Raw genomic sequence first — 26,943 nt, 5'->3', positions numbered from 1 at the left:
AATATGATTGCTGAGGAGCCTGGCAAAATCTAAGAGATGATAGCTCACCCTAGAGCCTGGGGCAGTTGGAAGAGCCTCTCCTCGATGCCCTATGGGGTGGTGCCTTGTGCTGTTGGCATGCTCTGTGTGTAGAGGGGCTTTTATTGACAGGGGTTCCCAGCTGAGAAACGGCCTTACATCTTAGAAGAAACTTTAGAGAGGTGAGCATTGTTGTGACCATCAGACTGTGGAGACCTGTGAGGCTGGCTGAGTCATTCAGCAAAGATGACTCTGAGCCTCTGGAGACAGCATCAGAATGTCACTGAGTGAAGAAAGGAAGTCTGCTCCTAAGCATGGGGTGAGGAGATGGTTGATTGCAGATGCTGTGTTTTATAAAAAGATAAAGAGAGAAGGAATATGTTTGGTGGAGGAGAGGTATGGTGTGGGGGAAGAGGGAGCCTTTGTGGGCCCATGCTGAGGCATCCCTTCCCCCTCTGAGGGACCAGCCACACATGGTATAGTATAGAATAGTGTTCATTCAGGACATGGGGAGGGAAGTTTAGAGAAAGGCAGAGAGAGAGAGAGAGAGAGAGAGAGAGAGAGAGAGAGAGAGAGAGAGAGAGAGAGAGAAGGAGGAGAGGCCTGTCATGAGACTGTGGAGAGAGGGGGAGGGAAATGGGGAGAGAGGGGAGAAGGGAGGCAGAGAAACAAGAGAACAAGAAAGCTAGGAGAGGGCGAGCAGCCCCTTTTATAGTGAGTCAGGCACACTTGGCTGTTGCCAGGTAACTGTGGCGTGGAATTTAGACAGAATGCACCCACTTCCCATACCTTACCACACCTCCATAGAACACATCTCCCTTCTCTTTATCTTTTTATAAGCACATCAGTAGTGGTGATTCAATCACCTAGCCACTTGTCCTGGGTTTCTTTGAGACCTAAGAGTTAGGAATGTGTCACACAGGCTCACGAGTTACAATGCTCAGGTGCCTACACTATTTTGGAGGTTGAGAAAAGTTTGGGACCCAGCTGAAGGGAGGGAGTGACTTGGGGTGGGTCATGTGACTTATAGCTGGATCCTACTTCTGGTCACTCTGTGTCAGTGTAACCAGTGACTTACCTCTCTCTGCCACCATTGTCTGACTGTGGGTTCTACCTGAATGTAAGGGAGGGGCTAGCAGTCCCCTTTGCCTCCACCATGGCTGCAGTGAGCAGCAGCAATAGGCAGACAGAGTGGTGGCAAGTGATGCTCCTAGCACTACAGTCCCTGCAGGTCTCTGCTACAAAGACTTCCAGCTCTGGGCTGTAGCCATGATTACAGCTCTCAGGCTGGGGTCTGAGACCCTTTCCTTGAATACTGGACGGCTCTCTGGGACTCTTGGGATGATTAGGACCACCCTTTGACTTATTCCAGGGATTGTTAAACTTCCAAGGGTTGGGGAGATGGCTCAGTGGGTAAAAGCATCTGTCACACAAGCGTGCGGACCCTAAGTGGATTCCTCAGAGCCTCATTAAAAGCCAGACAGGTAGCATGGGCATCCTAATCCCAGCACTTGTGGGGAAATGGTAAACAAGAGACAAGAGCGTTCTTAGAATCTCTGAACCAGCCAGCTAGCCTGCCTAATGTCAAAAAACAACAAAGAATACCTCCCCCCCCCCCACACACACACAAGGCAAAACTTGTCACTTAGAGCTGTCCTCACAGGGCCAAATGTGTACTTCTACTGGTCAAAGAAAAACAATGTCTTGCTAAAGAAATCTTAACTTGTATTAGATACTCTTTGTTGTTACTATGACCAAATATGATCAGACTGAATCAATTTAAAGGAGGAAGAGTTTACTCTGTGTTATGGTCCCCCGGGACTCATCCTGATGACCTATTTCCTCTAGCTAGGTTGTACCTCCTAAAGTTTGAGGAGAGAGAGAGACAGAGAGACAGAGAGACAGAGAGACAGAGAGACAGAGAGACAGAGAGAGGTAAAGAAGAAAGGAGGGAGAGAGGGAAGGAGGGAGGGAGGGAAGGATGGAGGGAGGGAGAGAGGGAAGGAGGAAGGGAGAGAGGGAGAGAGGGAGGCAGTGTTGGCATTTAGTCTAGGCTCTGCCCCACAGTTACCTGCCTGACTCACTATAAAAGGAACTGCTTGCCCCTCCTCTCTCTCTCTTGTGCTCCCTCCCCCTCTTCCCCTTCTCTCCCCATTCCCCTCCCTCATCTCTCTCTCCACTTGGCCTGGCTCCTCTCTCTCTCTCTCTCTCTCTCTCTCTCTCTCTCCTTTCTTTCAACTCCCCTCCCCAAGTCCTGAATAAACTCCACTCTATAAAATACCATTGTTGCATGGCTGGTCCCTTGGGGGGGGGGGAGGGATGCCTCAGTTTGGGCCTGCAGAGGCACCCCTCCCCCACCACACCATAGTTCCCTCTACCAAATATATTCCCTCTCTTCTATCATTTTATAAAACACAACAGGAAGAAAGGAAGAATGAAAAGGAGGAAGAAAGAATGGGGAAAGAAAAAAGGAAAGAAAATAAAAAAGAAAGGAAGGAAGGAAGGAAAAGAAAGACTGTATGGTAGAGGAAAAGGTTTATAGTAGGTAAAAGGGAGAGCATAGCCAGAGGCAGACACATCTGGGAGAGGCCAAAGTGAACAGGACCCTGATACTTCAGAACCAAATCTATTTTCCTGTGGCACAATATACAGAACCTGAAGATAGGACAAGTGGCCTGTGGAGGAGGAAACAGGGCAGGTAATGCCCCAGGACAGATGGCACTAAACGCTATTTAGTGTCAAGCTCGGGAGCGCGGCCTTCACTCACTATCTACCTAGTACCATAGTTACCAGAGTGTTACAGCACAAAGCCTCCTCAGGGCACAAATGTTCAAAGAGGCCAGTTCTAGCCTTGAGTTCACCTTGGACGCCAGCCCACTAAGACAATCCTATGCGATCTAGCAGGGCTGACACCTGTACTGGACCTGGTGCTTGCAGGATAGGTTCTTCTACTGGGCCCAAGTTTCTGGCTTTCTATACCATCTGTGATGCTATCTGGTGGCCTCAGCTCCCAGACAGGTCAAGTCTCCAGCTAGGTTTCTTTTCTGTGCTCCCCAGACTAGATTTCGCCTAAAAAGGCTCCTGCTTCGTGTTGTTGCCAAACTCTTGCCTCATACCAGACCTTTCCAGATCCTTCCGTACCCTGAGCTCTGATGTGATTGATCCTAGCCCCACTTTGGCAAAGACTGGATCATACCACAGGTGTGACATGGTGATTGGCTTTTGTCATCCATCAGCAAACTCTCTTGTCCAGCAGATGAGCACCTGGATGGTAATGTTTTTGACTCTGCCCTACTGCGGTGCTCTGTTGATGTTACAAGGGCTCCAGATGTGTGGCATAGGGGAAGGCTGTGCTGGAAACAGAGCTTCTGCCCCCGGCATCACTCTGATCCAGCCCCACGTCTCTGACCTGGAGTCCCATACTCTCTGGGGCCAGGCTTGAATCCCTCCCTCCCTCCCTCCCACCCAGGTTGTGCTCTGAATGACTCTCCCGTGGGACTGGCTGCCTACATCTTAGGAAAGTTCTCCACCTGGTCTAACCAGGACCACCACTGCCTGCAGGATAGAGGCCTGCAGAGGTGAGGCCCCCTCCACTGCCTTCAGGACGCAGTGCCCAGCCTCTGCCTCTCCCTGCCCACCATCCATCCTGGAACAAAGCCCTCTACAGGAGCCCAGCAAGCTCCTCTGTCTTGGGTGTCCCACACATTCTGACAACCCACCTGTCACCTGGGCCACCCTGTGTGGAGGACAGGGAGGTGGAGACACCTACAGGACAAGTGTCTGGCTCAGCAGGTTAGTGACATAGAAGATTCAGAACTCAGTAGCTCCCCCTAGAGTCAAGGAATCCGCAGGGCAGTGAGCAACCTTCATTGCAGAATGGCAGGGCCTCTCCCCCAGGCCCTGTACAGACTTGTAGGTTAGGCTTTGCAGGGCCAGTTGAGGGAGAGATGTGGGAAAGGCTGGGAGCCATCTCATCTCCATAGTTCTGGAAGCTGCACCACAGCAGCGCAGACAGACACTGTCATTTCTGACCCAGCTCTCAGGTCCTGGAAGCAAAAGAGAACAGTTCTGCATGATGTCATCAGGAGAGCAACAATCAGGGACAGCAGGAAAGATGGCCGACCTGCCCAGTGAACTTGAAAGTCAGCCCTCCACATCACCGCAGCAGGGAGAGACCAAAACACTGCTGTTGTTTTCCTTGGGGACACGAGCCAGGCCTTTCACTTTCCTGGGCAGAATCGTCCCAGCATGCTCTGCTGTCCACCAGGGCTCAGTGCTGGCACCTTGAGCCCTCTTGAAGCAGCAGGCCTATGGAGCTCTGTGCACAAGAGCATCCAGAGCCCTTGGGAGAGGCAGGACAGCCTGGGCGTGAGTCCTCACTCCTTCCTTTGTACACGGCACAGTCCCAATGAGTCAGCTCATCTGCTGTGTGCACAGGGCAGTTACACTCTGGACTTCAGACAGCAAACTGAACCTCAGTGACCCTGAGACAGGGTGCCCACAGATCATTGCTGGAGCCCCATCTAAGGAAAGGGATTCCAGGGTGTGAGCGTGGCCCGTGCCAGCTTTGCCCGGTAGTCTACTTTTGTGTGGAACTTTGTGTGTGGGAAAACTGCAACCTGAAACTTCACAAATAATTCATTTAAAACCTCGTGCCAGTCTGAATGCCATGATAAGGTCCCAGTGTCCTGCTCCACGCCCATGCCCACCTCATAAGCTACTCCTTAGTCCACTACGTCAAACTGTATATGCTAGGTGCCTGTTAGTCACCTAGAAGTGCTCAGCTGGGAGGCGATTATCACAGAACTTCAGAGCTGTGTCCAAGCCTGACTTCATTTAATAACAGTCTCAAAGCTCAGCTCCAGTGTTGCCGGCACCGCGGTACAGAACAGAGCTGTCAACACTCAACTGGATTATTAGTTGTTATCAATGTCTCACTAGGTCTCCTCATGAGTAGCTTCATGTTGAGTGTGTGTGCATGGGTCAACACAGCATATTCTAATACTTTCCTCAGTTTGAGGCTGCCATGGGTGCAGCTTCCTGGAAAGCATCATCTTCCAATCCGCCCCAGTGAAGGCAGAGTGGACGGCAAGGTCACAGATCCCACGTGACTCAAACTGTTCTCTTACGTTCTAATCAAGATGACAATGTTAGTACTTTGCTCAAGGAAGGGCCATTGAGACTCATGATCTCGGACTACAGAGCAGGTCTGACTGTAGCGTGTTAGTTCAGCAACCTCCACTCCTTATTTTAGAGCAGTAGTAAGTGGTATTCTGGAGTATCCTGGAATAGCAGCCAGCGTTGGCCTGCTGTTGACCTTGAGACCTGTTGTCTCAAGGGTGGGATAGTCAGAGAGCTGTACAGATTCACAAAGAAGCTATAATTCATGCAAATGAATATTCTTTAATAGCTCAGGAAACAATGATCAAAACTGACAAGGGATCTTTATACACTGAGGACTGGAATTGGAACAAATGCAGCCACCATTGAAGTCGGTATAAAGAAGTTTCCTCAAAAAACTAAACTACAACCTAGCCATACCATTGGATTAAGCCTAGAGGAATATAAGTCAATACATCACAGAAACAACCAAGGCTATGCAGAGAAAGCCGTCTAAACAAAGAAGAGGAGGAGGAGGAAGAGGAGGAGGAAGAGCAGGAGAAAGAGGAGGAACTATTAGTGGAAGGCACCAGAAGGGGAAAGAAGTGTGGGAGTGGCACCTTTAATCCCAATCTGGGCCCTACAGCAACAGCAGAAAAGGTAATTTCCAGATGATAAAAATTCACACAGGCCAGAGGAATTAGAATAGCAGCCCATAGAGATGCACTATTCTGAATTAAGAATCTGGATTCTACTTAATGATGCTTTAGAACAATGTCATATAATAGCTTATATGTTTCATTTTATAGACTTTGGAGAATTAAGATATATGTGTATATTAATAATCATGTAATTGATACCCATTAAAAATGCAATGGGCACCTGCTATAATCTCTGGAGAGGCTGATGCTGAGATTGCACACTTATTAGAGGTTGGGACAGTCTCCCTAATGCCTTTGATGATTCTTCAGGATATGTATCCAACAAATTACAACAATTTAAAAAAGTTATGGCTTAAAAATGTTACAGATATATCTTAGAATCCTTCAAGGAGTTGTAGTGGTTGTAAAGCCATCTAACAGGACTTTAAAGAAAATGCTCATGGAAGGGGAGAAGAAGGATTCTCCCAGAGATCTGTTAAATAATGTTTATTGACTTTACATTTTTAAAATGTCAATGAGATGAATAACATAACTGCTAAAATACATTGGAATTTAAAAGGACTGATGATTTAGATTAGCCTATATATATATAGGATAACCTCAGAATGGAAGGTAGGAAATATGTTACCTTGGGGAAAGAGAATATGTTCTTGTTTCAACAGGAAAAGGTAACTATGGATCCCTTCAAAATTAATAAAAATCAGATTTGACTGGGGAAGACCCCCTGAAGACCCTGACTGCAGACATGAAAGAAATCAAGAAGTCCAACAAAACAGGTAACATGCTGCTGATCTCCTTATATGGGAAGAGCTCTGAGATGGGCTGCGATGTGAAAATTTCTCCAGCCAGAACTTCAATCAACTAAGCATAGCCAACAAATTTTGTTGGTTCTAAAAATCCTCAGGATTTATCATGCCATCCTTTCAAATGGCATAGATAAAAATTTATATTACAGTTTGGTTATACAGTCCAAACTAACTTTGTTTGTTTGTTTGTTTGTTTGTTTGGATTTGGTTTTTTGAGACAGGGTTTCTCTGTATAGCCCTGGCTGTCCTAGAACTCACTCTGTAGACCAGGCTGGCCTCAAACTCAGAAATCCACCTGCCTCTGCTTCCTGGAATGCTGGGATTACAGGCATATGCCACCACCGCCCAGCTCCAAACTAACTTATAAAAGAAAAACAGATGCTTTACCTACTTGAACAGAGAGCAAAGAGTCATGCTTAGCTAAATTGTGCACATTGGACATTCCATACATTGGCTAAATGTATATTTCCAGTTAAAGTTTGTGTTTACAAACACCAATGACATTAAGAGGCCCTGCCAAGATTTATTCTTTTGGATGCCAAAAGGATGTTGAGACACTGAGGCATGTTTATTGTAGCATTCTGCTTCATCCAGCCTCAGACTACATTAACCGTTTCATCAAAGCTAGCTTTCTTAAGGCTGGCCAATATCCCAATTTTCTTTGGGCCTCCAAAAAAATGACACCCCCAGACAGTAGGAAGCAGTTTTAAGAGAATGTCAACCAATTCCCATAAAGCAGAGTGGGTGGGTTTTGGTCTTGGGTGATGAGTGTTTGTTGTTGTTTTAGGGGAGTTGGTTACAAGTTGCTAATGGCCTCAGTGAAGGAGGAAACAAAGTAAGAGCGGTTACATTTTGCCACCCGGACTCCAAGAGAATCTGTGAGACAAGTTCCACAGACTAAGGCATTAGACTTCAAAAGAAGGAGGTCTCCTGGAACTGGTTGTGAAAACAATTGAGCAGTAGTTCTCATGGCAATTTTTCTTTTATGCTCTCTTTCATTTCTTTTCTTACATACAGGTTCCCGGGAGCCTAGACCATGATCTGAGACAAGACTAATGGGTACGAAACCACCCCTTGAGACGGGTCACTAACATGACCTTATCGCCAGGGAACGTGTACAAAATTATTATGATAGATAAAAACTTTCCCAACAGTAGAATTTCATATGGCTGCACGTGTGTCATCAGAAGTGGATTTTGGTATATGGTAAAGAAAGTCTTAATTAGAAAGAATTAAAATAGTTAAAACTTATGCTCTGAAGATTTATAAAAAAATCAGGTATTAGATGTTAAGCAATAATTAATCATAGGGGCTGGAAAGTTAGCTCAGCAGTTAAGAGCACTAACCATAAAGATTTATTAACCTGTTCCTGGGAATATGCCACTAGCCTTGGACAACCACCTTATTCTTTCAGAACTGTTATATTTCTGATGATGGCATTACCTGTTCTGTTTGTGATTCACTGAACACATAGTTCAGAGATGTAATGCTTAGATGATTTTTGTATTTTACTGTGCCAAGGGATTCTTGTTGGTATTCACAACTGTTTCACCAGTGGTATGGTTTCTAAGAGTTGTGTCATGTTTGATTTAATGTATAAAATCCCCTGTTTGAGAGCTGCAAAATACACTCAGATTCAAACTGCTTCTGTGTTTCTGTTTGTCACCACTGAATCCTTACCCACCTGGACTTCGAGAACCCTCATCCCAGGGACCCCCATACCCAGCTGGGGTGGTCCATGGCAATATTTGGGGATTATTTCTCTCTTTTACTTTTCTTTCTCCTTTCTCTCTTACCTAATGATAAGGGGAAAGTTGGGGGAAGTGATGAAAGGACAAAACGTGGGGACACAGGAATGATAAATAAAGGGTAGAATATTGGTATACCTGTAGACCAAAGAGCATCAACAGGCCAATTATTTTTACATTTGGTATGGACTTTCTATATTGACACAGATTTAGGTTTATATTATGTTACAACATACTATGTATATATGGTCTTATGCCCTCTTCTGGTGTGTCTGGAGATATATTATGTACATATGTTAAATATTTAAAAGAGAAATGTCCTGCATGTTATTTGAGAGCTGGGGTGTCTGTGTGCTCACGTAAGTGTGTGAAAGAAAATCCCTCAAGAGTTACATTTATATACTTTTTTCCTATTTTGTTTTTTAATTAACTTAAAATTTTTATTCTTGTATGTATATGGGTGATTTGCCTGCTTGTATGTCTGTGCACCACACATATGCCAGGTACCCACAGAAGCCACACAGGGCATTGGATCTCGTGGAACTGGAGTCACAGATGGCTGAGTCACCATATGGATGTTGTGAATTTGAAACTATAGAAAAACAGGCAGCCTTCTTAACCACTGAGCCACCTCTCCAGCCCCTCCATTTTACTTTTTAAAAGCTATTGTGCGTGGAGTATGAGTCCTTTCTCAAGTTTGTTATTGACACATAGGAAAGCGACTGCTTTATCTGTTGCTTTTGTCACCCGTGCTTTGCTGAACATTTTTATCAAGTTAAAAGTGTTTCACTTTTTTATTGTATACAACTTTTGCCCTCATATGTTTGTATACCATACGTGTGCTGGTTGCCCTCAGAGGCCAGAAGAGGGCGTCAGATCCCCAGGAAGTAGAGTCACCAAAGGTTGTGACCTGTCCTGTGGGTGCTGAGGGAAGCAGGTCCTCCTGGAAGAGCAGCAGTGCTCTCAGCTGCGGAGCCATCCCTCTCGCCCCCTTCAGAGTCTTTTAAGGATAGGATCATGTATTCTACAGATAGGCTTAGTTTGGTTTTCTTTCAAATTTGTATCTCCTTTTAGAAATAAACTCTCGAGTGCAATCACACATCAGCCACTGTAGACAGTTTTGTGCCCCCCACCCCGCCCTGTGTGAGGCATGCTCCCTGCAGCCACACGGGGTTAGCTTCCTGCCGTCCTCTTACTGTCAACTGAACCAGCGGCCAGTGCTTGGGGCCAGGGGCCATTATTCCACTTACTGCTATCCCCAATGGCAGTCACGTGGCATCCAGACCGCCAAGGCGGACTTCTAACAGATCGCATTATGTGAAAAGTGAATGTTTTTGACATATGAAGAAAGAAAAAGATATCGAATGTGAGCGAGACCCTTGAAGACAAAACCTTTGATCCACAGACTTATGAGGAAGAAAAAGAAATCCTTGCCTCTTCTATGGCAGAGCTACACACTGTGCTAGACCCAGTCACTGTGTGCGGGAGGTGATGTGTAAGGCTTCCGCGGTTTCATGTGTCTATCTGTTGGGAATCTAAAGACTTCCTCTGTAGGTAAAGTGGCAGTTTTGCGGGATGGGCTGTACTGCCCTCCTCATTGGCCATCTCTCAGACCCACTGCCTGGAGAACTGGGCCTTCAGTACAGTCACAACAGAGGGTTCAGTGGGTGCCTGAAACTTAGTCACTGGCTGTTCATGAGCCCATGTGAGGTCCTCTGATGGCCACAAGGGGGCGGCAAACACACGCCCTTCTGAATTCAGGATTCTTATTTGGCATTTGCTACAGAGGGAAGTGCCAGATAAGATGCCAGGAGACCCCAGGACCCCTTTCCTTCCTGGGCCTCTTCTTCTTTAGCCTTCAGATGTTGCGATAGGGAGAGGCTGAGTCTCTGAACCCCAGGACCTCAGAGCAGGAATGGCTGCTACCCAGGGCAGGAAAGCAGCCTTGGCCTTCCCAGCTGATAGCTCCTTGAGGTCAGAGACTCTTCTGAGAACAGTCTATCCTTGGACAAGTCCCTGATGAGAAGGTCTCCAGATACCGTCACTACTAAAGCACATCTGAGGCCCTGCCAACCCCACGAGAGCCCTGATGAGAAAATCCACAGAGACCATTACTACCCAGGGACACCTGAGGGCCTTCAACAGCCACAGAGGGGGTCAGAGAGGTTGGGAGAGCCCCCATTCTCAGCCTGTGCCAGGCAGGAGGTAGGGTGACACATGCTCATCTCCACAGCCAGCCTGGTTGCCCATATAAAGCGGGAATCTCCCAGAAGGCAGCACCAGGAAGGTGTGTTTGGTGCTTCGTTCTCCACGTTAGGCTAAGATCGTCCTCCATGATGCCTCTGGGAATACCTGAGACATATAATCATTGCAGGGAGAGGCCCTGCTCTAGTGGAAGAGAGCGAGACACAGGGGAATCCTCCTCTCTGCCTCGGTGAGAGCACCATGGGACCACACACATCCTTGTCCATCACTCTGGGCTCACTGGAGACATGGCCGGGCTGGGATACTTTGATCTTTTTCACAGACAGTTACCAGCCAAACAACCTTTGCTCCCAGTGCCCTGTGTACTCTGAGTGGCCCAACGGGTATCAGTGGTTTCTGAGGCTGCCTAGTGGGGTATGGCCTTGATCACTGGTAGCACCCAACTGTGACTCTGCCCTAGGCAGCAGGGCCAAGTTCAGAGGGCCAGCAGGACTCTCCAAGACAGGGTGAGGAGCACATGGCAACTCTCTTTCAGAAGGGAAGGCCCATGTGGATATTGAAGAAGCACATGGCATTTGGTCCATACATTCTTAGAAATCAATCCATTTATCATAAAAGCCAAGTAGCTCAACACAGCTATGTAGTGGGGTCAAGCATATGGGGTGCTGAGAGACGGCTCTGTGGGGTTTAAGTCGGGGTCCCCCAGTGTGCTCAGGGAACAAGCTTATTCCGCAGAAAGGGGCCATCTTCCATAAGTGTGACTCGGGAGGAACCTGGGCTCCTGCTAAAGCCATGGGTGGTGTCCAGCGTCATGACTGCAGCTCAGCCAGGGACACAAACTTGCGGATGTCCTGGGCCAGAAGTCTGGGCTCTTCAAAGGCAGCAAAGTGGCCCCCACGTTCCATGTAGGAATAGGAGATGAGTTTGGGGTACTTGGCCTTCACCCACTTTTCTGGGGTATGCATTATCTCGGAAGGGAAGGCAGAAAAGCCGGTGGGCACAAAGACCTTCATCCTGTGGAGAAGAGGGATGAGGGGAGGCTGAGGCGCTGTGTTCTCCTGTTTCCAGAGAGGACTCGGGGCCTGGGGAGGACTCTGCTAGGTCCTATGGAGTCATAATGTCAAGGCTTCCACACCCTCCCATTACAGTCCCTCCTTTTCATTCATTAGGGACCTTCTCTGCCAGGGAGGGCCACCCAGACAGGGCAATCACTGAGGCCCAGATTGCGGGGCTATCTCTTTGCTCTCCCCTGAGGGTCTCTGTATAGGCCTGTGAATCCCAAAGTGCCTGAACACAGGCCAGGACCCTGAAGGAGAGATACTCAGGACGTTTGGTGTCTTTCTCACCTGGCCATCCAGTCTTCCCTGAGTTCAAGGACAGATGGTACCCAGCCCCCAGCCCCAGCGTCCCAGCTCCCTGCTCAGCCAGGCTAACCTCTCATGTCTATGCACCATGAAGCCCTGGCCCATGTTCTCCTTGTAGTAGCGCTGGGAGGAGACAATGGTTCCTGTGGTCCAGTAGATCATGATGTTAGTCAGCAGATCTTGCAGGGAGAATTTCCTGGGAAAACACACAGGATGTCCAGGCTCAGTGACAGCTGTGGCCATCAAGGACAAAGGGCTGCCCCCTTCAGGGTCACCGCATCAGACAATGCCTAGCTCTCACATGTGGGAGCCCAGAGAAGGACTGATGACTTACACCTGCCGCCCAGGGGTGTGGCCTTCCACAGAGAACAGCTCCAGCCTTCCCCTGTAGCTGTCTTTGTTGTAGAAGAGCCGCTGTGTTTGGCTTTAGGCTGGCCACTGCAGATGCCCTCGTCCCTTCTATGACATTCGCTGACATCAGTGTTTCAGGCCTATGGTCCTCTGAGTCCTAACTGTGGTGAGCTCTACGTGACCTCCTAACCCTGGTGACTCTTTCAATCCCAGTTGCTGACTCCTCCAAAGGTCTCAACATTGCCTATGTTCTGAAGGACCACGGGTCTACCACAGCCCAAGCTCCCTTGCCACCCTTCTTGAGAACATCTTAGCCTAGAAGACACCAGTGTCCACTGTGTCTGGGTCTAGGATTTCAAGGTTTTTCTGCCCCACAGGAACTGTGATCTGCCAGTAAATTACCACATCTACCTCCTTGGCCATGTTAGCTCCTCTTCCCAGGGCTGACTGAATTATCTGGTCTAAGGTTACCTCTTCTACATGCTGCCCTCCCCACCCCCATCTCCTCTCCTCTCCCTTCTCAGTCCTGCACCCGGAAACTACTCACATTGCTTGGGCCTGTAGGACTGAGGCCCTTATTGGGCTCTGTCCTCTTAATCTGTCTGTCCCTCTGTCCTTTCCTGTCTCTTCTCTGTAGACAGAGATCCTTAGAAGCTGCTACTCACATTTCTATGATATGTACCGCAGACCAACAGACCACACAGAACTCTCTTCTGTACACTCTCTCACCCAAGCGCTGCCTTTGTGGATCCAGGCTCTGAGTGGACACCTGACCCAGAAGCCTTGCAGTCTCTGCCCCTCAGTGTGACAGTGACAAAAAGGAGCTTGGCATCAGGCTAAACTCCTGTGACACAGCACTGTGTCAGAGGACACAGCAGTCACCCTCACACCATGCACTCTCTCAGCTCTGTCCCCTCCCATGGCTCTCCACAGAGCTCACGGGCTGTATAGGGCCCAAGTGTCAGGGCTCAGTTGTTCTGACACAGAGGGCGTTTGCTGCTGTGGGCACTTCCTGGCACATGTATTTTTTTCTCATCAGTAAGTAGGAGGCTGAACAAGTCCCTGGCCCTGTCTTGCGTCTGCCTCCCCATTCCTGAGCCCTGAAGAAGCTTGCTGGCTGCCCATTGGGTGCCTGGAGACAGGGATAGAATGTCAGGCCGAGAGGCAGAGCCTGGGGATCAGGTCTGACAGAAAGGTGGTGGGCCCTCACCTCTCCAAGCCTCCATCCTCCAGGTCACGGAATTCTGACTTGGTCCATGTGGAGAACTTTTCTAAGATGTACGCAGCCAGGCCCACGGGAGAGTCATTCAGGGCGCAGCCTGGATGGGAGGGAGGGAGGGACGGATTCAAGCCTGGCCCCAGAGAGTATGTGACTCCAGGTCCAAGGTGTGTGGGTGCCACAGAGATGCAGCAGGTCCAGCTGTGCACCCTACATCTGGAGCCCTGGCCTGAGTAGCCTCATAGAGCAAGTGGAGATTTATATTCCACACAAACTCATGGGATTCACAGACCACATGGGCTCTGCCTTGATGTAAAATGGAAAAACCAAAACAAGTAAATATTAATATGTCCATGAGTAAAAATACAATTCCAGTTGTACTGGCTAGTTTTGTGTGTCAACTTGACACAGGCTGGAGTTATCACAGAGAAAGGAGCTTCAGTTGGGGAACTGCCTCCATGAGATCCAGCTGTGGAGCATTTTCTCAATTAGTGGTCAAGTGGGTAGGGCACCTGTGGGTGGTGCCATCCCTGGGCTGGTGCTCTTGGGTTCTATAAGAGAGCAGGCTGAGCAAGCCAGGGGAAGCAAGCCAGTAAGAAACATCCCTCCATGGCCTCTGCATCAGCTCCTGCTTCCTGACCTGCTTGAGTTCTAGTCCTGACTTCCTTAAGTTATGAACTGCAACGTGGAAGTGTAAGCTTAATAAACCCTTTCCTCCCCAACTTGCTTCTTGAGCATGATGTTTGTGCAGGAATAGAAACCCTGACTAAGACACCAGTCATTGGATCAGCAGGGGAAATGGGAGGTCACTGGACGCTTAGGATCAATGAGGCTCTAGGTACCAGGACCAGCAGTAAAAATCATGGCAGGGGTAACAGTACAGCAGCAGCCCCACAGGAGTCGTGGTGAGCAAAAGGAGCAAGAACACAGAGTCCATGCTGTGAGGCTTCGGTCCTGAAGGATACATACAGGACACAGTGCCCGGGGAGCCCTAGTTAAGGAGAGTGATGGGGTCACTCAGGTCCTCAGAGAGGCCATCAACTGTGTCTGGGACGTGACGTGGGTAAGAGACAACCTTGGCAAGCTCTCTTTGAGAGTGCAGGTACAAGGCAGGAGAGATGGAGACTGACTTCTCTCTGCTCTATTATGCATTTTTTTTTTTTTTTTTTACATTTCCAGGCATAGCATGATGAACATCTGCTTCACAACTGGAATGAAACTCTTACTTTATAAAGTGCTATTCTGATCACTTTGGGCGTGGAGCTGCCATGGGAACTGTGGGAGGCTCCACAGTGGGCAAACTGTCTCCCAGGTGTCCTCTGCGTAGACTCAGGGGACATCCAGAGGACACCTGATAGTCCTTGTATCTTCTTGGGCAGCAGTTCTCAACATGGGGGTCGTGACATTTTTAGGGTCAAATGACCCTTTCACAGAGGTCACATATCAGATATCCTGCATATCAGATATTTACATCATGATTCAAAGCAATAGTAAAATTACAGTCATGAAATAGCAACAAAAATTATTTCATGGTTGGGGACTCACAGCAAGAAGAACCGTTTTAAAGGGTCTCAGTATTAGGAAGGTTGAGACTCACTGTACTAGAGTGGGCCCACCTAGCCATGCCTTTCCCCTTCTTTACAGGCCTGTAAACGACAGAAAACCAGCACAGTACAAATGGTTCTGCCCTACAAGAAGAAACACATTTTTTCAGTAGTTTTTTTCATCTGTAATGGGGCTTGGACCTTGGGACTTAACAGGTTTGAAGTAAGGACTCTCCCACTCAGCTGCCTCCCCAACATGTTTGTCTCTTCTGGAACAGGATCTCAGCCTAAGGCGCACAGGCAGCCCTTGACCTTCTGGAGCATCTGGCTGCAGCCCTCAGAGCAGCTGGGTTAGGCCTTCCTGAGGCACGAGGCCCTGTGAGCCTTCAGGCCTGGTTACCCTGGGTGTTAATGAGTCTTGTATTCACTAGAAAACAAATTTGTATGCTCAAAACCTTTGAACAAACTATGGTATGCTTGATCATCTATAATTTTCTTTATAAATTACAAAAAAAGTTTGTAGTTTCTTTTCTTTTTTTCTTTCCACGTCCATGCCCAACTGTCTAAATGAAGAGTCTTTCTATGTAGCCCAGGATGGCTTGGAACTCACTGTGTAGACTAGGCTAGAATAAAACTTGTGGGGTTCCCCTAGCCTCTGTCTCTCATATGTGGAACTAGAGCTGTGGTGAATGACAGATCATTTGTCACGCAGTGTGATGCCCTGGGTTCATTTCTCAGTACAGAAAACAAAGATGTCTGCTCCCTTGTCAGGGGTTTCTTGCTGCAAGCTGTGTTTTCAGGGGCAGTGAGATTCCCTCTGGGCCACACTGCCCTGGCGTGCTTACCCACAGTGTCCGGCTTGGTGGCCTGGATGTGTAAGTAGCCGCTCTCCCTCATGATGCTGTAGAAAACCTTCTCCTTATAGGGATACAAGAGCTCGATATCCTTCTCTGTGTAGCCAAGAAATCTCCCAAAACGCTGGCCCAGGAGAGGGGTCAGGGGGTAAATGCTGCTTGGAATGAAAGCCACATTCAAGTGTAGGCCTTTCACGTGGCTGTGGGCAGAGGAAAGGGCACAGGTGGGCGTGGCTGCTGTGAGACAGGAGTGAGGGGAGAGGGAGGGCAAGGGAGAGGCCGCAGAAATGAAGAATACAAGCAGTCTCCTCCAGCCCTGTCCCTCTGGGGCACCCACTGAGTTGGAGGTAAGTGGTTGGGGAAGAGGAAAGAGTTCTCGAGTGTTCTTGCCTTCAGGGCTGTTCTACACCTTGTCCCACATAGACTCCTATAGACTCCTTCCTCTGCTTCAGAAAGCCGCCACAGCTACCCCAGGGGTCAGCATGCCCTCTCCCGAGCCCAGTGGGGAAGATCTGTTTCTTCGGCCCCGGGCCCACAAGCATCTGGGCCTGGGGGACCTCACTAAGGGAGCTCCAAGTCTCAGACACTATTAAAGAGGGCCTGGGGTGTACAGTCCTGTGTCCTGTGTAGATCCCACCCACCCACAGAGCCTGTTGAGGCGGCGCCATGCCTGTAAGACTACGCCAACTCACTTGGGAACCAACTGGGCCACGTTGGTACAGATGAGGGACCCCCAGTCCCCGCCTTGAATGTAGAATTTCTGGAAGCCCAGTCGTGACATCAGCTTGTAGAAGATCCTTGCGGTGGCCACGGTATTTAAACCTGAGTGTGGAGGGGACAGACATGGTGTTCTGTACGGTCTGGACAATGGTCTGCGGTTGCTGGACTTTGGGCTTCCAATGAATTTCTTGAGTACAGCAGCAGCAACAGATAAAATAGTAAACGTCATCAAATCACAAGTGTACATTAGCCTGTAGACGTGTGTGGAGGCACCACCCTGGGAAATCAAGCAGCAAAGGGACCCTGCAAACACCCAGCAGGAGTCAACGGGGGAAGTCGAGGCAGCCAGCCAGGATTCCCAGTGCAGATTTGCCTACCCAGATGAGCCTCCCACCGTCGGCATTTATGTCATGGATGAACAGTAGCAGTGTCTGTCAGAAATAAGGTTGTCTTCTCAGCTGTCCTTGGCATGCAAGGGTTTTTTTTTTTTTTAACATTCATTTATTCATTTTATATATATGAGTGCACCATCACTGTCTTCAGACACACCAGAAGAGGGCATCAGATCTCATTACAGATGGTTGTGAGCCACCATGTGGTTGCTAGAGATTGAACTCCTGACCTCTGGAAGAGCAGTCAATGCCCTTAACCACTGAGCAATCTCTGCAGCCCAGGGATGCCACGTTTTTAATATTCTGAGCTGCTCGCTATTTTTTCCTTCTCCCCTTTACAGTCAGGGCTGCCTGACCCAGGACTATGTGTCCTGAAGAACACGTGGAGATAAATGTGCTTGAGTCTCAAGTTGGGGCCTGCAGTGGGGTGTCAGCATCCTTGATTGCAGAGCCTGCTTCATTGGACTCCAGTGAGCAGGTGACAACTTATGAGCACTGAACTGAGATCATGGATAGGTCTTAAGTAGCCTGGGACATTACCCAGACCTTTTTTTCCCCCAATGTTTATTTATTGTATGTAAGTACACTGTAGCTGTCTTCAGACACTCTAGAAGAGGGCATCAGGTCTCCTTAGATGGTTGTGAGCCACCATCTGGTTTCTGGGCTCTGAACTCAGGAGTTTCTGAAGAGCAGTCAGTGCTCTTAACCACTGAGTCTCTCCAGCCCCTGCGCAGACCTTTCTTTCCCAAGGCTAAGGAGACAGTAGCTCACAGGAGACCAGCAGAAGGAGCATTGCTGTCCCAAGGAAGACCCAGATCACAGCACAATGGGCCTGGTTCTGCCTTCCTTAGGACACTGCAGCCACCAGTGGGCCTATGAGCCACACAACATAGGGCTCAGGGTGGTGCTGCCCCCAGCAGGCACTGTGATGACAGAGCAGTGTGGATGCGCCCCCTTCAGGACCCTGTACCTTTCTTGCTGGATGCCTGTGAGAAGCCATAGCCAGGAATGGAGGGACAGATGATTTCAAACACATGTTCATCACTCAGGCCGTGGGTCTTGGGGTCAGTCAACAGTGGGATGATCTTGTAAAACTCATAGAAGGAGCCGGGCCAGCCGTGCACCATCAGCAAGGGCTTTGGGGTGCGGCCTGAGGGCGGCTGGGGAGGCTTCACGTGGATGAAGTGGATGTCCAGCCCTGGGGACAGAGACAGTCAGGGTGAGGGACAGAGACAATCAGGTTGAGAGACAGAGAGACAGTCAGACTGAGGGACAGAGAGACAGTCAGACCGAGGGACAGAGCATTCAGGCTGAGGGAAGGGGTTCCGCTGTAATTAAGGCTGAAGTCCAGAGGATTTTGCTTCTCTGTGTACCATTACTGGGAGAGAATAAGTGTTGGGCCCTTGGTGTCCCCAGGAACTGAAGACAGTGATGACAAGTCTCACCGTCGGTGATCACAGCGTGCTCTGGCTATGTGTTTATCCTGGCTGACCTCACTGTCACCTCAGAGTGTGCTGTCTGGAGGGCAGAGAGGGTCTGGCAATGCATGATCAGGTTCCCGTGATGGAGAGCTCTCAGCAGAAAGCATGAACATTCGTTCATTAAGAGGAGGGAGAGGCTCACGTGAGCATCAACAGTGGGCTGCACTCATCTCCACAGAGCAGTCCTGTGGAGCGACTTTCCTCCCTATGCACAGCCAACACACAACCGAGCTCACGGCCATCAGATTAAATGTCCACATCATGGCGGTGGTGTAGCTCAGTTTTACAGACAGTTCTAGGCACTGTATATTCACTTATGTGGGGCTCTATTCTTGTAAAACATGAAGTAGTTTTATTTATTCTTCAACTATTTCCTATATGCATTATATATAGCATATATTATATATAATACACTAATATATACATACACACAAACACATATGCGTGTATCTTGATAGCTTCCCACTCCCCAGGGCTCCTTACATGTTCTTGTTCTAACCTATGACATGCGGGTACTGTCATCTGCATGCGCGTGGCTGTGGTCATCTAGAATCACCTGCCACCCCAAAGAAAAAGGATTTCCCCTCCCTTAGCAGCCAGCAGTAGCCAGCAGCTTCTCATCGAGGGGAAGTCATGCTGGAGTTATTGACTGGGTTGGCCTTGTGCATGAATGCAACAGCCCCAAGAGGCTTATATTCTCATGACCCTGCCTGGTGTGAAAATGTTAGAAGTTAAAAATGCACTAAATATTCACTTATTTAATGATACAATAGCTTGGCATAACACTTGCCTAGTATATATGATGTCCCATATTCACTGTTCACACACACACATACACACACACATACACACACACACACCCAGAGTGCATTTCACACACCTAACTTGTCACCCATGAAAGCTAACCTCCCGGTTCCCTACAGAGCAGCCTGTTTCCTCTGTGGTAATGAGGCTGAGTGAGAGCTGTGCGTAGAGTGAGTGTCAGAAGCCCAGGAAAAGGAACAGAGTGGTTTCTACAGAATGCACATTGACTGCACACTAGAGTAAGCTATGGGTCACACTAGTTTGGGTTTCATTGCTGTGAAGAGACACCATGACCACGGCAGCTCTAATAAAAGGAAACTCTTAGTTGGGGCTGGCTTAACCTTTCAGAGGTTCAGTCCATGATCATCATGGTAGGCAGCATGGCGGCATGCAGGCAGACATGGTGCTGGAGGAGTTGAGAGTTCTGTATCTCAACCCACAGGCAGCAGAAGGAGACTGTGTTACTGGGCATAACTTGAGCATATATAACCTCAAAGCTCACCTCCACAGTGACACATGTCCTCCAATATGGCCATACCTACTCCAAAAAGGCCACATCTTCTTATATTGGGACTCCCCATGGGCCAAGCATTCAAAAGCACCATCTATAAAGGTCATTTCTATTCAAACCTCCACAAAGGCCAAGGAGTTTATGTAGCTCTATATGCTGAGATTTGAAGTTTTCAGGGATTAATTCTAAAACCATACAAAGAAATCCTCCAGGAATGGAACAACTAACTACTTTAATTTTGTCCTTTGTGATATGTGTGTTTATTTTTTCTGTAGTGAAGGTATATAAAATATATAAGCATTCCACATATATGCACTGAAGAATTTCTTATCAATTTCCAATTATAAAACTAAACTTTTTATATTTATCTTATTCTATGCATATTGGTGTTTTCTTGCATGTATGCCTGTATACCACACGAATGCATGCTGCTTGCAGAGCTTATAATGCAGTGCCCGATCTCTCGAGACAGGGGTTAGAGATGTTTGTGAGCCATCATGGGGTTGCTGGGAATCCTATGCTCCTTTGTAGGGGAGGTTGAGACAGGGTTTCTCTGTATAGCCTTGGCTGTCCAGAAACTCACTCCATAGACCAGGCTGGCCTCGATCACAAACTCCTGCACACAGTCAGCATCTCCCCAGCACAACATTCTGCACACAGTCAGCATCTCCCCACCACAGAGTCCTGCACACAGTCAGCATCCCCCCCACAGCATCCTGTACACAGTCAGCCTCTCCCCACCACAGCATCCTGCACATGGTCAGCATCTCCCCACCACAGCATCCTGCACACAGTCAGCCTCTCCCTACCATGGCATTCTGCACACAGTCAGCTTCTCCCCAGCACAACATTCTGCACACAGTCAGCCTTTCCCCACCACAGCATCCTGCACACAGTCAGCCTCTCCCTACCACAGCATTCTGCACACAGTCAGCATCTCCCCAGCACAACATTCTGCACACAGTCAGCCTCTCCCCACCACAGCATCCTGCACACAGTCAGAATCTCCCCACCACAGCATCCTGCACACAGTCAGCCTTTCCCCACCACAGCATCCTGCACACAGTCAGCCTTTCCCCACCACAGCATCCTGCACACAGTCAGCATCTCCCCACCACAGCATCCTGCACACAGTCAGCATCTCCCCACCACAGCGTCCTGCACACAGTCAGCCTCTCCCCACCACAGAGTCCTGCACACAGTCAGCCTCTCCCCACCACAGCATCCTGCACATGGTTAGCATCTCCCCAGCCCACTTAGTCTTTTTCTCGATGTCTCTCTGTTCAAACACATAGGTGGAATCATGAGTCTGCCCTTTGTGAATGGCACCTGTCATCCAGGACAATACAATATCCGTAAGGTTTCCCCATGGTGTCACACTGATGAGTTTCTCTTTTTCTTTTTGAAAACTGTCATCATGTCCCAGGTTGACCCTCAGTTTCGATCCTCCTGCCTCTGCCTTCCAAGGGCGAGGATAACAGACACCCACACCAGCTTCACTGTCTCCCTTTTCATAAGTGAATGGCATCGATATTCACGTTCAGGGCTGTGAGATTCAGGGTTCTGGGCTCTAAGTTGACCTCACTTCTCAGGATCCTTCCCAGGGCCCTGCCTGACCTGTGGTCTGAGGTTTCTGTTAGTATAGTCGACATTTCCAAGAAACACTTCCAGAACATAACTCCCTTTTAACAAAACTAAAAGGCTGTGCTTGTTCTATTTTGGAACCATAATTTTCCCACTTAATATCTCCCAGGTCCTCCTCTGTTAGTAACTTACTGCCACCTTTAAGTTCATTTTAATGAATAATTTTATCATTTTTAGACTAAATAGCATGATATGAATTTGCTTTTATTTCAAATTTTAGTACCACATCAGCTAATTTTTGGGGTGGTTTTTGTTTTGTTTTGGTTTGTTTTGGTTTGATTTGTTTTGGTTTGGTTTGGGTTTTGGTTTTGGGTTTTTTTTTTGTTTTTTTGAGAGCATTTCTCCATGTCTCCCTGGCTGTCCTGGACCTCAGTCTGTAGACCAGGCTAGCCTCGAACTCAGAAATCTGCCTGCCTCTGCCTCTCAAGTGCTGGGATTAAAGGCGTGTGCCATCACTGCGCAGTCACAGTGGTAAATCATCTGATTTTAAAATTAAAAATAAATACACACCCATGCTTGCATGTTCCCGGGCTCTCCCTAGAAGCTCGTAGGAGGACAAACAAATATAGCCCTAGGTTAAAGACACAGTGACAGAGATACTTGACTTTGTCTTCCCTTGTAATACTTTCAGTATAGTAATTTACCATTATCATTGTTAATTCTTGTTAAATTAGATACAGAGCCTGCCCAAGAGTAACTTATCATAATGCCACGGAACATCACACTTACTGAGCCACTGAACTGTGCATTTAAAGGCCATCAAGGCTGGAAATTTTTATGTTACATATATTTTATTACAATAAAAATGAGAGGATTAAAAATTAACAGTCTTTTCTGATTTCGTTAAACATACTGGGCTTCATTCTGAGTCTGTATGCTGTTAAAAATTTGCTTCCTACTAAGGAAAATATGAATTCACACAAAAACAATCCTGGAATTAAAGAGTTAACTTCCTGTCTTTATAGCTAGTCTGATTGACAGAAGCAGGGTGCTGGGCTGTGAGGTTGAGGGCCATGGGTGGACAGGACAGTTTATCACAGGACTGACCACTGAGCACCCCATGGAATTGCCTAGCCTGAAACTCCATCGGGCTGAGCTGAGGCAGGTCATGTCCAGAGCCCAGGCTTCCTGTACAGACCCTGCTCAAGCACCCCGCTACACTGCTGCCTGGAGTTTGCAGGTCTCGGGTCCCACGCCATTGCTCTGCCATTTTGTCTAGTGCTAACAGTTTGTTGACTCAGCATTCTTTGTACATCCTGGCAAGATGGTGAACCACAGCACCTCAGTGATCTGCCACTGGATCCTGGGGTGAGTATGGTTGACCTAAGGCGACTCATCTCACACAGGAAGGCTGCTCCCAAGACTCATGCCCTCCCCGATTCCCCACCCTGGCTGCTGTTCTGGAATCTCACCTTCAATCTTGGTCTTGAAGTGGGGGTACTGGTTGAGGATCTCCACCTGCTTCCTCCAGTCAAACTCATTCCTCCAGTAGGACACCACTTTCTTCAGGTAGTTGGAGTTGAAGCCATAGTGGAAGCGGCTGCCCTCCAAAGGCGGGGATGCCCGGAACCCATCTATCCTCTGGTGTAAGTCCTGCAGTGAAGAAGCCAGGGTGGGCACCAGAGACAGGAGAGGGCTTGTGTGCACAGCCCAGAGTGAACCCCACAGCCATAGATGGTCACCATGGAGAAGCCACACAGGCCACCCACGCGTGTCACTGGATCCCTGGGGCTAGTGCGTGCTCTCTTGCAGGCTTCAGATTTCCCCTCATCTATCTCTGTCCTGGTGGAATGGGATGGGGGGCATTCTGGGAGAGAACGGAAGGCTTTGCACAGGCCACACGATGTGTCCTCCCTCTTAGCTCCCTCCCAGTCATCTTCTCATTTCATAGATGTGTGAACAACGCCCACTTAATTCACCAAGCCGCCTACAATTGTGGAATTGGCAATTATTGTAAATGGCAAGATTATTGTAGAGAATATGCAAGGGTTCCACTTTCTCCCAGCAATAAGGAGCTGCCATAGATGCAGGAGCAGAGAGGCCATGGACACAGTGACCCCTGCAGGAGCAGAGAGGCCATGGACACAGTGACCCCTGCAGGAGCAGAGAGGACATGGACACAGTGACCCCTGCAGGAGCAGAGAGGCCATGGACACAGGTGACCCCTGCAGGAGCAGAGAGGCCATGGACACAGTGACCCCTGCAGGAGCAGAGAGGCCATGGACACAGTGACCCCTGCAGGAGCAGAGAGGCCATGGACACAGGGACCCCTGCAGGAGCAGAGAGGCCATGGACACAGTGACCCCTGCAGGAGCAGAGAGGCCATGGACACAGGGACCCCTGCAGGAGCAGAGAGGCCATGGACACAGTGACCCCTGCAGGAGCAGAGAGGACATAGACACAGGGACCCCTGCAGGAGCAGAGAGGCCATGGACACAGGGACCCCTGCAGGAGCAGAGAGGACATAGACACAGTGACCCCTGCAGGAGCAGAGAGGCCATGGACACAGGGACCCCTGCAGGAGCAGAGAGGACATAGACACAGGGACCCCTGCAGGAGCAGAGAGGCCATGGACACAGGGACCCCTGCAGGAGCACAGAGGACATAGACACAGTGACCCCTGCAGGAGCAGAGAGGCCATGGACACAGGGACCCCTGCAGGAGCACAGAGGCCATGGACACAGTGACCCCTGCTGGAGCAGTAATTAATGTGTTTCTTTTCCCCACACCCTTTTACAGACACATAAGCTATTCACAGGGCGGATTATGAGCAGGTGGCAGCTGCACTGCCCTTGAGCCATGGTGCACCCGCCCTGCTCTACAGCCTCCAATGATCCCAGCACAGACGAACTGGCCTGCCCAGGCACAGCCCCAAACACACTGGATGCAGAGAAAAGTTCAGCGCTCCAGCCGGGGGACGTGCCCGTCGCCTCATGGAGGGGCTCAGAGTTATCATTCACAGGGATTTTCATGTCCCTTGGCCTCCCCCAAACAGGTCTGGAAACCTTAGACTCCATCCGGGATGGATCCTCAGGGCTGAGTTCCCACCTCGGGCCCACCATGCCCCTCCCACACATGAGCTCAGCTGCTTGCCCTTGGCTTCAGTCCAGTCCTCCTGGGAACGTCCCTGACCTTTTGTTAGTGCCCCAGTGACATCAATCTCCACTGATGTGCAGGTCACTCCATCTCTTTATGCAGTCTCTTTTCATGTGTGGATGCTAAATGCTGAGCTGTGTGAGGGAGGGGTCTCTGCGATCTCCCAGAACTCCACAGAGCTCCCGGACACAGTAGCTGTTCAAGGACCCCAGGGTGAGGGAAAGACGGGCCACACAAGGTCTGATCCCTTGGGACCCCGATTCACTGGCCCCTCAGGACACTTTCTTCTCCCTTCTCCTACACACCAGCCCTGACTTTCTGACTCCAGCTCTGTGTGAAAAGGCCTGTTCCCTGAGATTTGAGATCCTCAGTCTGAGCTCTCCAGCACCTGGGACCCTCTGCTGTGCTATTCTCAGCTTCAGGGCCAACCTTTCAGGGATTCTGGAACAGGTGACAATGGGCAAGCTTGCTACAGGAATATGGTGGACCTACTAGTGGTCAGCACACAGTAGGGGCTTGCCAAGGGTGACGCCATGGTCTCCATGTCACTGTAGGACCTGAGCTCCACTCCCCTCTGTAGCTGTCCACATCAGCCCAGGGACATCTGCTCACTCTGTCCCTTAAATTGTGCTCCACCCTCAAGTAGGCAGACTAGGAGGTTGGGGGATGGGAGCTTTCTTCAGTCTGTGGTGCACACAATGGTTCTACAAGCAGCTCCTGTGGCCCTCATGTCTAGGAGAAGTAGCTTGAGAAACGGGATTAGTAGGGAGGAAATTCCTTTTGGGAACAAAATGCACATTCCCTCAGGGAGAAGAGTGGCCAGGACCACCCCAGGCCTGTGCATTTCCAAAGCTCCATCCTCAGCCATGTCCCCACTCTGGTCCCAGGGGAGCACAGCAGGACTCGCCGTCCCTTTGGTGTCTGTCCTGCCTGGGAAAGGGTGTCTCACCTTGATCTCCTCATCTGATGTCTCCACCTTGAAGGGCCGGATGCTCTCATCTTCTTTGGCTGAGGGCTTTGACCCTGGGCCCCACCACCCATCTTCAAGTGGTAAGGTCTCCTCCTTGTCCCGGGTGACAAACCAGTAGATGACGAAGCCCAGCACGGAAGCCAGGACAAGTTCCAGCCACATGACTCCTGGGAGATGAGAGGACACATCAGCGAGAGGGAGAACCTGGCTGCTGCGGGGCTCTCCAGGGATGCCAGGGGTCAGAAAGGCTCTTCCCTGCTCATTCCCAAGTGTGAGGGCTCATCTGAGCTGTCCACCTGATGGGACCCACTCCTGGACTTATTCCCATTTGCCTTGTGAGAAACCTGAATGTGGCCAGAAGAATAATGGCGTTTCTTGCGTCAGATCCACAGGAAACGCCGTGAGCAATGGATTGTTCTGCATGACTGACAGCCACTGGAGAAGAAGCCTCTGCTGTGGCCTAAGTTTGCACAGTGGCTGCCACAGCCCCACACAAAACACTTCTGCAGGGACAACAGTTTGTCCATTGTCTTCTGCTTCATTCTGAATCCAGTTTCCTTATTACTCACAGTGGCCACAGTTGCTGTTTCAAAATAACTGATGTACTGCAGCTCTGGTTTAAAATTTTCTGTTGTTAGTGTTGCTAATATTCTGGTGAGTGAGACATACTTCCTGGTTTCAAGTATTATAGTCAATGTCTATATCACAGCTAAGTGACACTTCCAGATCTATACTCCTTAGTTTTGCCTTTAAACAACTCCCTTTGTTTCAATATTTTCTCATGTGGGCATAAATTAATGCCCTGTGCATTCTCTTATACATTTGGTTATGAGCCTAACCTTTAATGACTGAGCCATCTCTCCAGCTGTTGTCAGTGTATTCTGTTTGCCTTGCTCTGCTCTTCCAAAATTAATAGAAATACTCAGAGAAACACTGGTTCTTGTTTTGTTTTAATGATGTTTGAGATGGAGGTTGGCCCTGAACCCAGCCATCCTCCTGCCTCAGGCTTCCCAGTACCCAGGAATATAAGCATGGCTCATCATGTCTGGCCAATAATTTTCTGATTTAGGCCAACAATGCTAAAGATATATAATCTAGAAATCTGCATAATGTTAGAGAGACAGGCTCAATCATGACTCTACTAGGCCGTGAGAACTGCCCACCCCCTGGGAACTGTGTGCGGGGGCTGCAACAGTGCTGGGTGGGGGCTGTGGGGGCTCCATTTGGAGCCTTGGGGCTTCTGAGGGGCCTTCTGCTCCCGATGTGGCTCAGGAGGTTCTCTCTAAACCCTGAGGTGTGAAAAGAGGGGGTGCATTCTATGTGTGATCCTGGAAGGAGGGTTCTTCGCTCAGCACAAGGGAAGTGGGAGGTCAAAGGTCCTGGGACCCTGAATCCAGCTGAGAGTGGGACAATGTTAGGTAGCGCACCCTCAGCTATAGCTGTCATCTCTGGGT

General features: G+C 49.1%; 1 protein-coding gene across 1 annotated transcript in view; it reads right to left on the bottom strand.

Annotated features, from left to right (window-relative positions):
* Positions 1-11,126: 11,126 nt before the first annotated feature.
* The window catches only part of LOC127697609 (epoxide hydrolase 1-like), a 34,489-nt gene continuing 18,672 nt past the window's right edge, over positions 11,127-26,943 (bottom strand). Inside the window, exons 2-9 of the mRNA XM_052200872.1 lie at positions 25,469-25,656; positions 22,836-23,016; positions 17,954-18,181; positions 16,564-16,693; positions 15,863-16,071; positions 13,465-13,573; positions 11,974-12,099; positions 11,127-11,553 (exon numbers count right to left, since the gene is read on the bottom strand). Coding sequence (XP_052056832.1) covers positions 11,349-11,553; positions 11,974-12,099; positions 13,465-13,573; positions 15,863-16,071; positions 16,564-16,693; positions 17,954-18,181; positions 22,836-23,016; positions 25,469-25,651 — 1,371 coding nt within the window. The 5' untranslated portion in view covers positions 25,652-25,656 and the 3' untranslated portion in view covers positions 11,127-11,348. The remainder of the gene's footprint in view (positions 11,554-11,973; positions 12,100-13,464; positions 13,574-15,862; positions 16,072-16,563; positions 16,694-17,953; positions 18,182-22,835; positions 23,017-25,468; positions 25,657-26,943) is intronic.

Source organism: Apodemus sylvaticus, chromosome 12 (genome assembly GCF_947179515.1).
Source record: "Apodemus sylvaticus chromosome 12, mApoSyl1.1, whole genome shotgun sequence".
In the NCBI taxonomy this organism is placed as follows: Eukaryota; Metazoa; Chordata; class Mammalia; order Rodentia; family Muridae; genus Apodemus; species Apodemus sylvaticus.
This window is presented reverse-complemented; position numbering and strand designations above follow the sequence as displayed.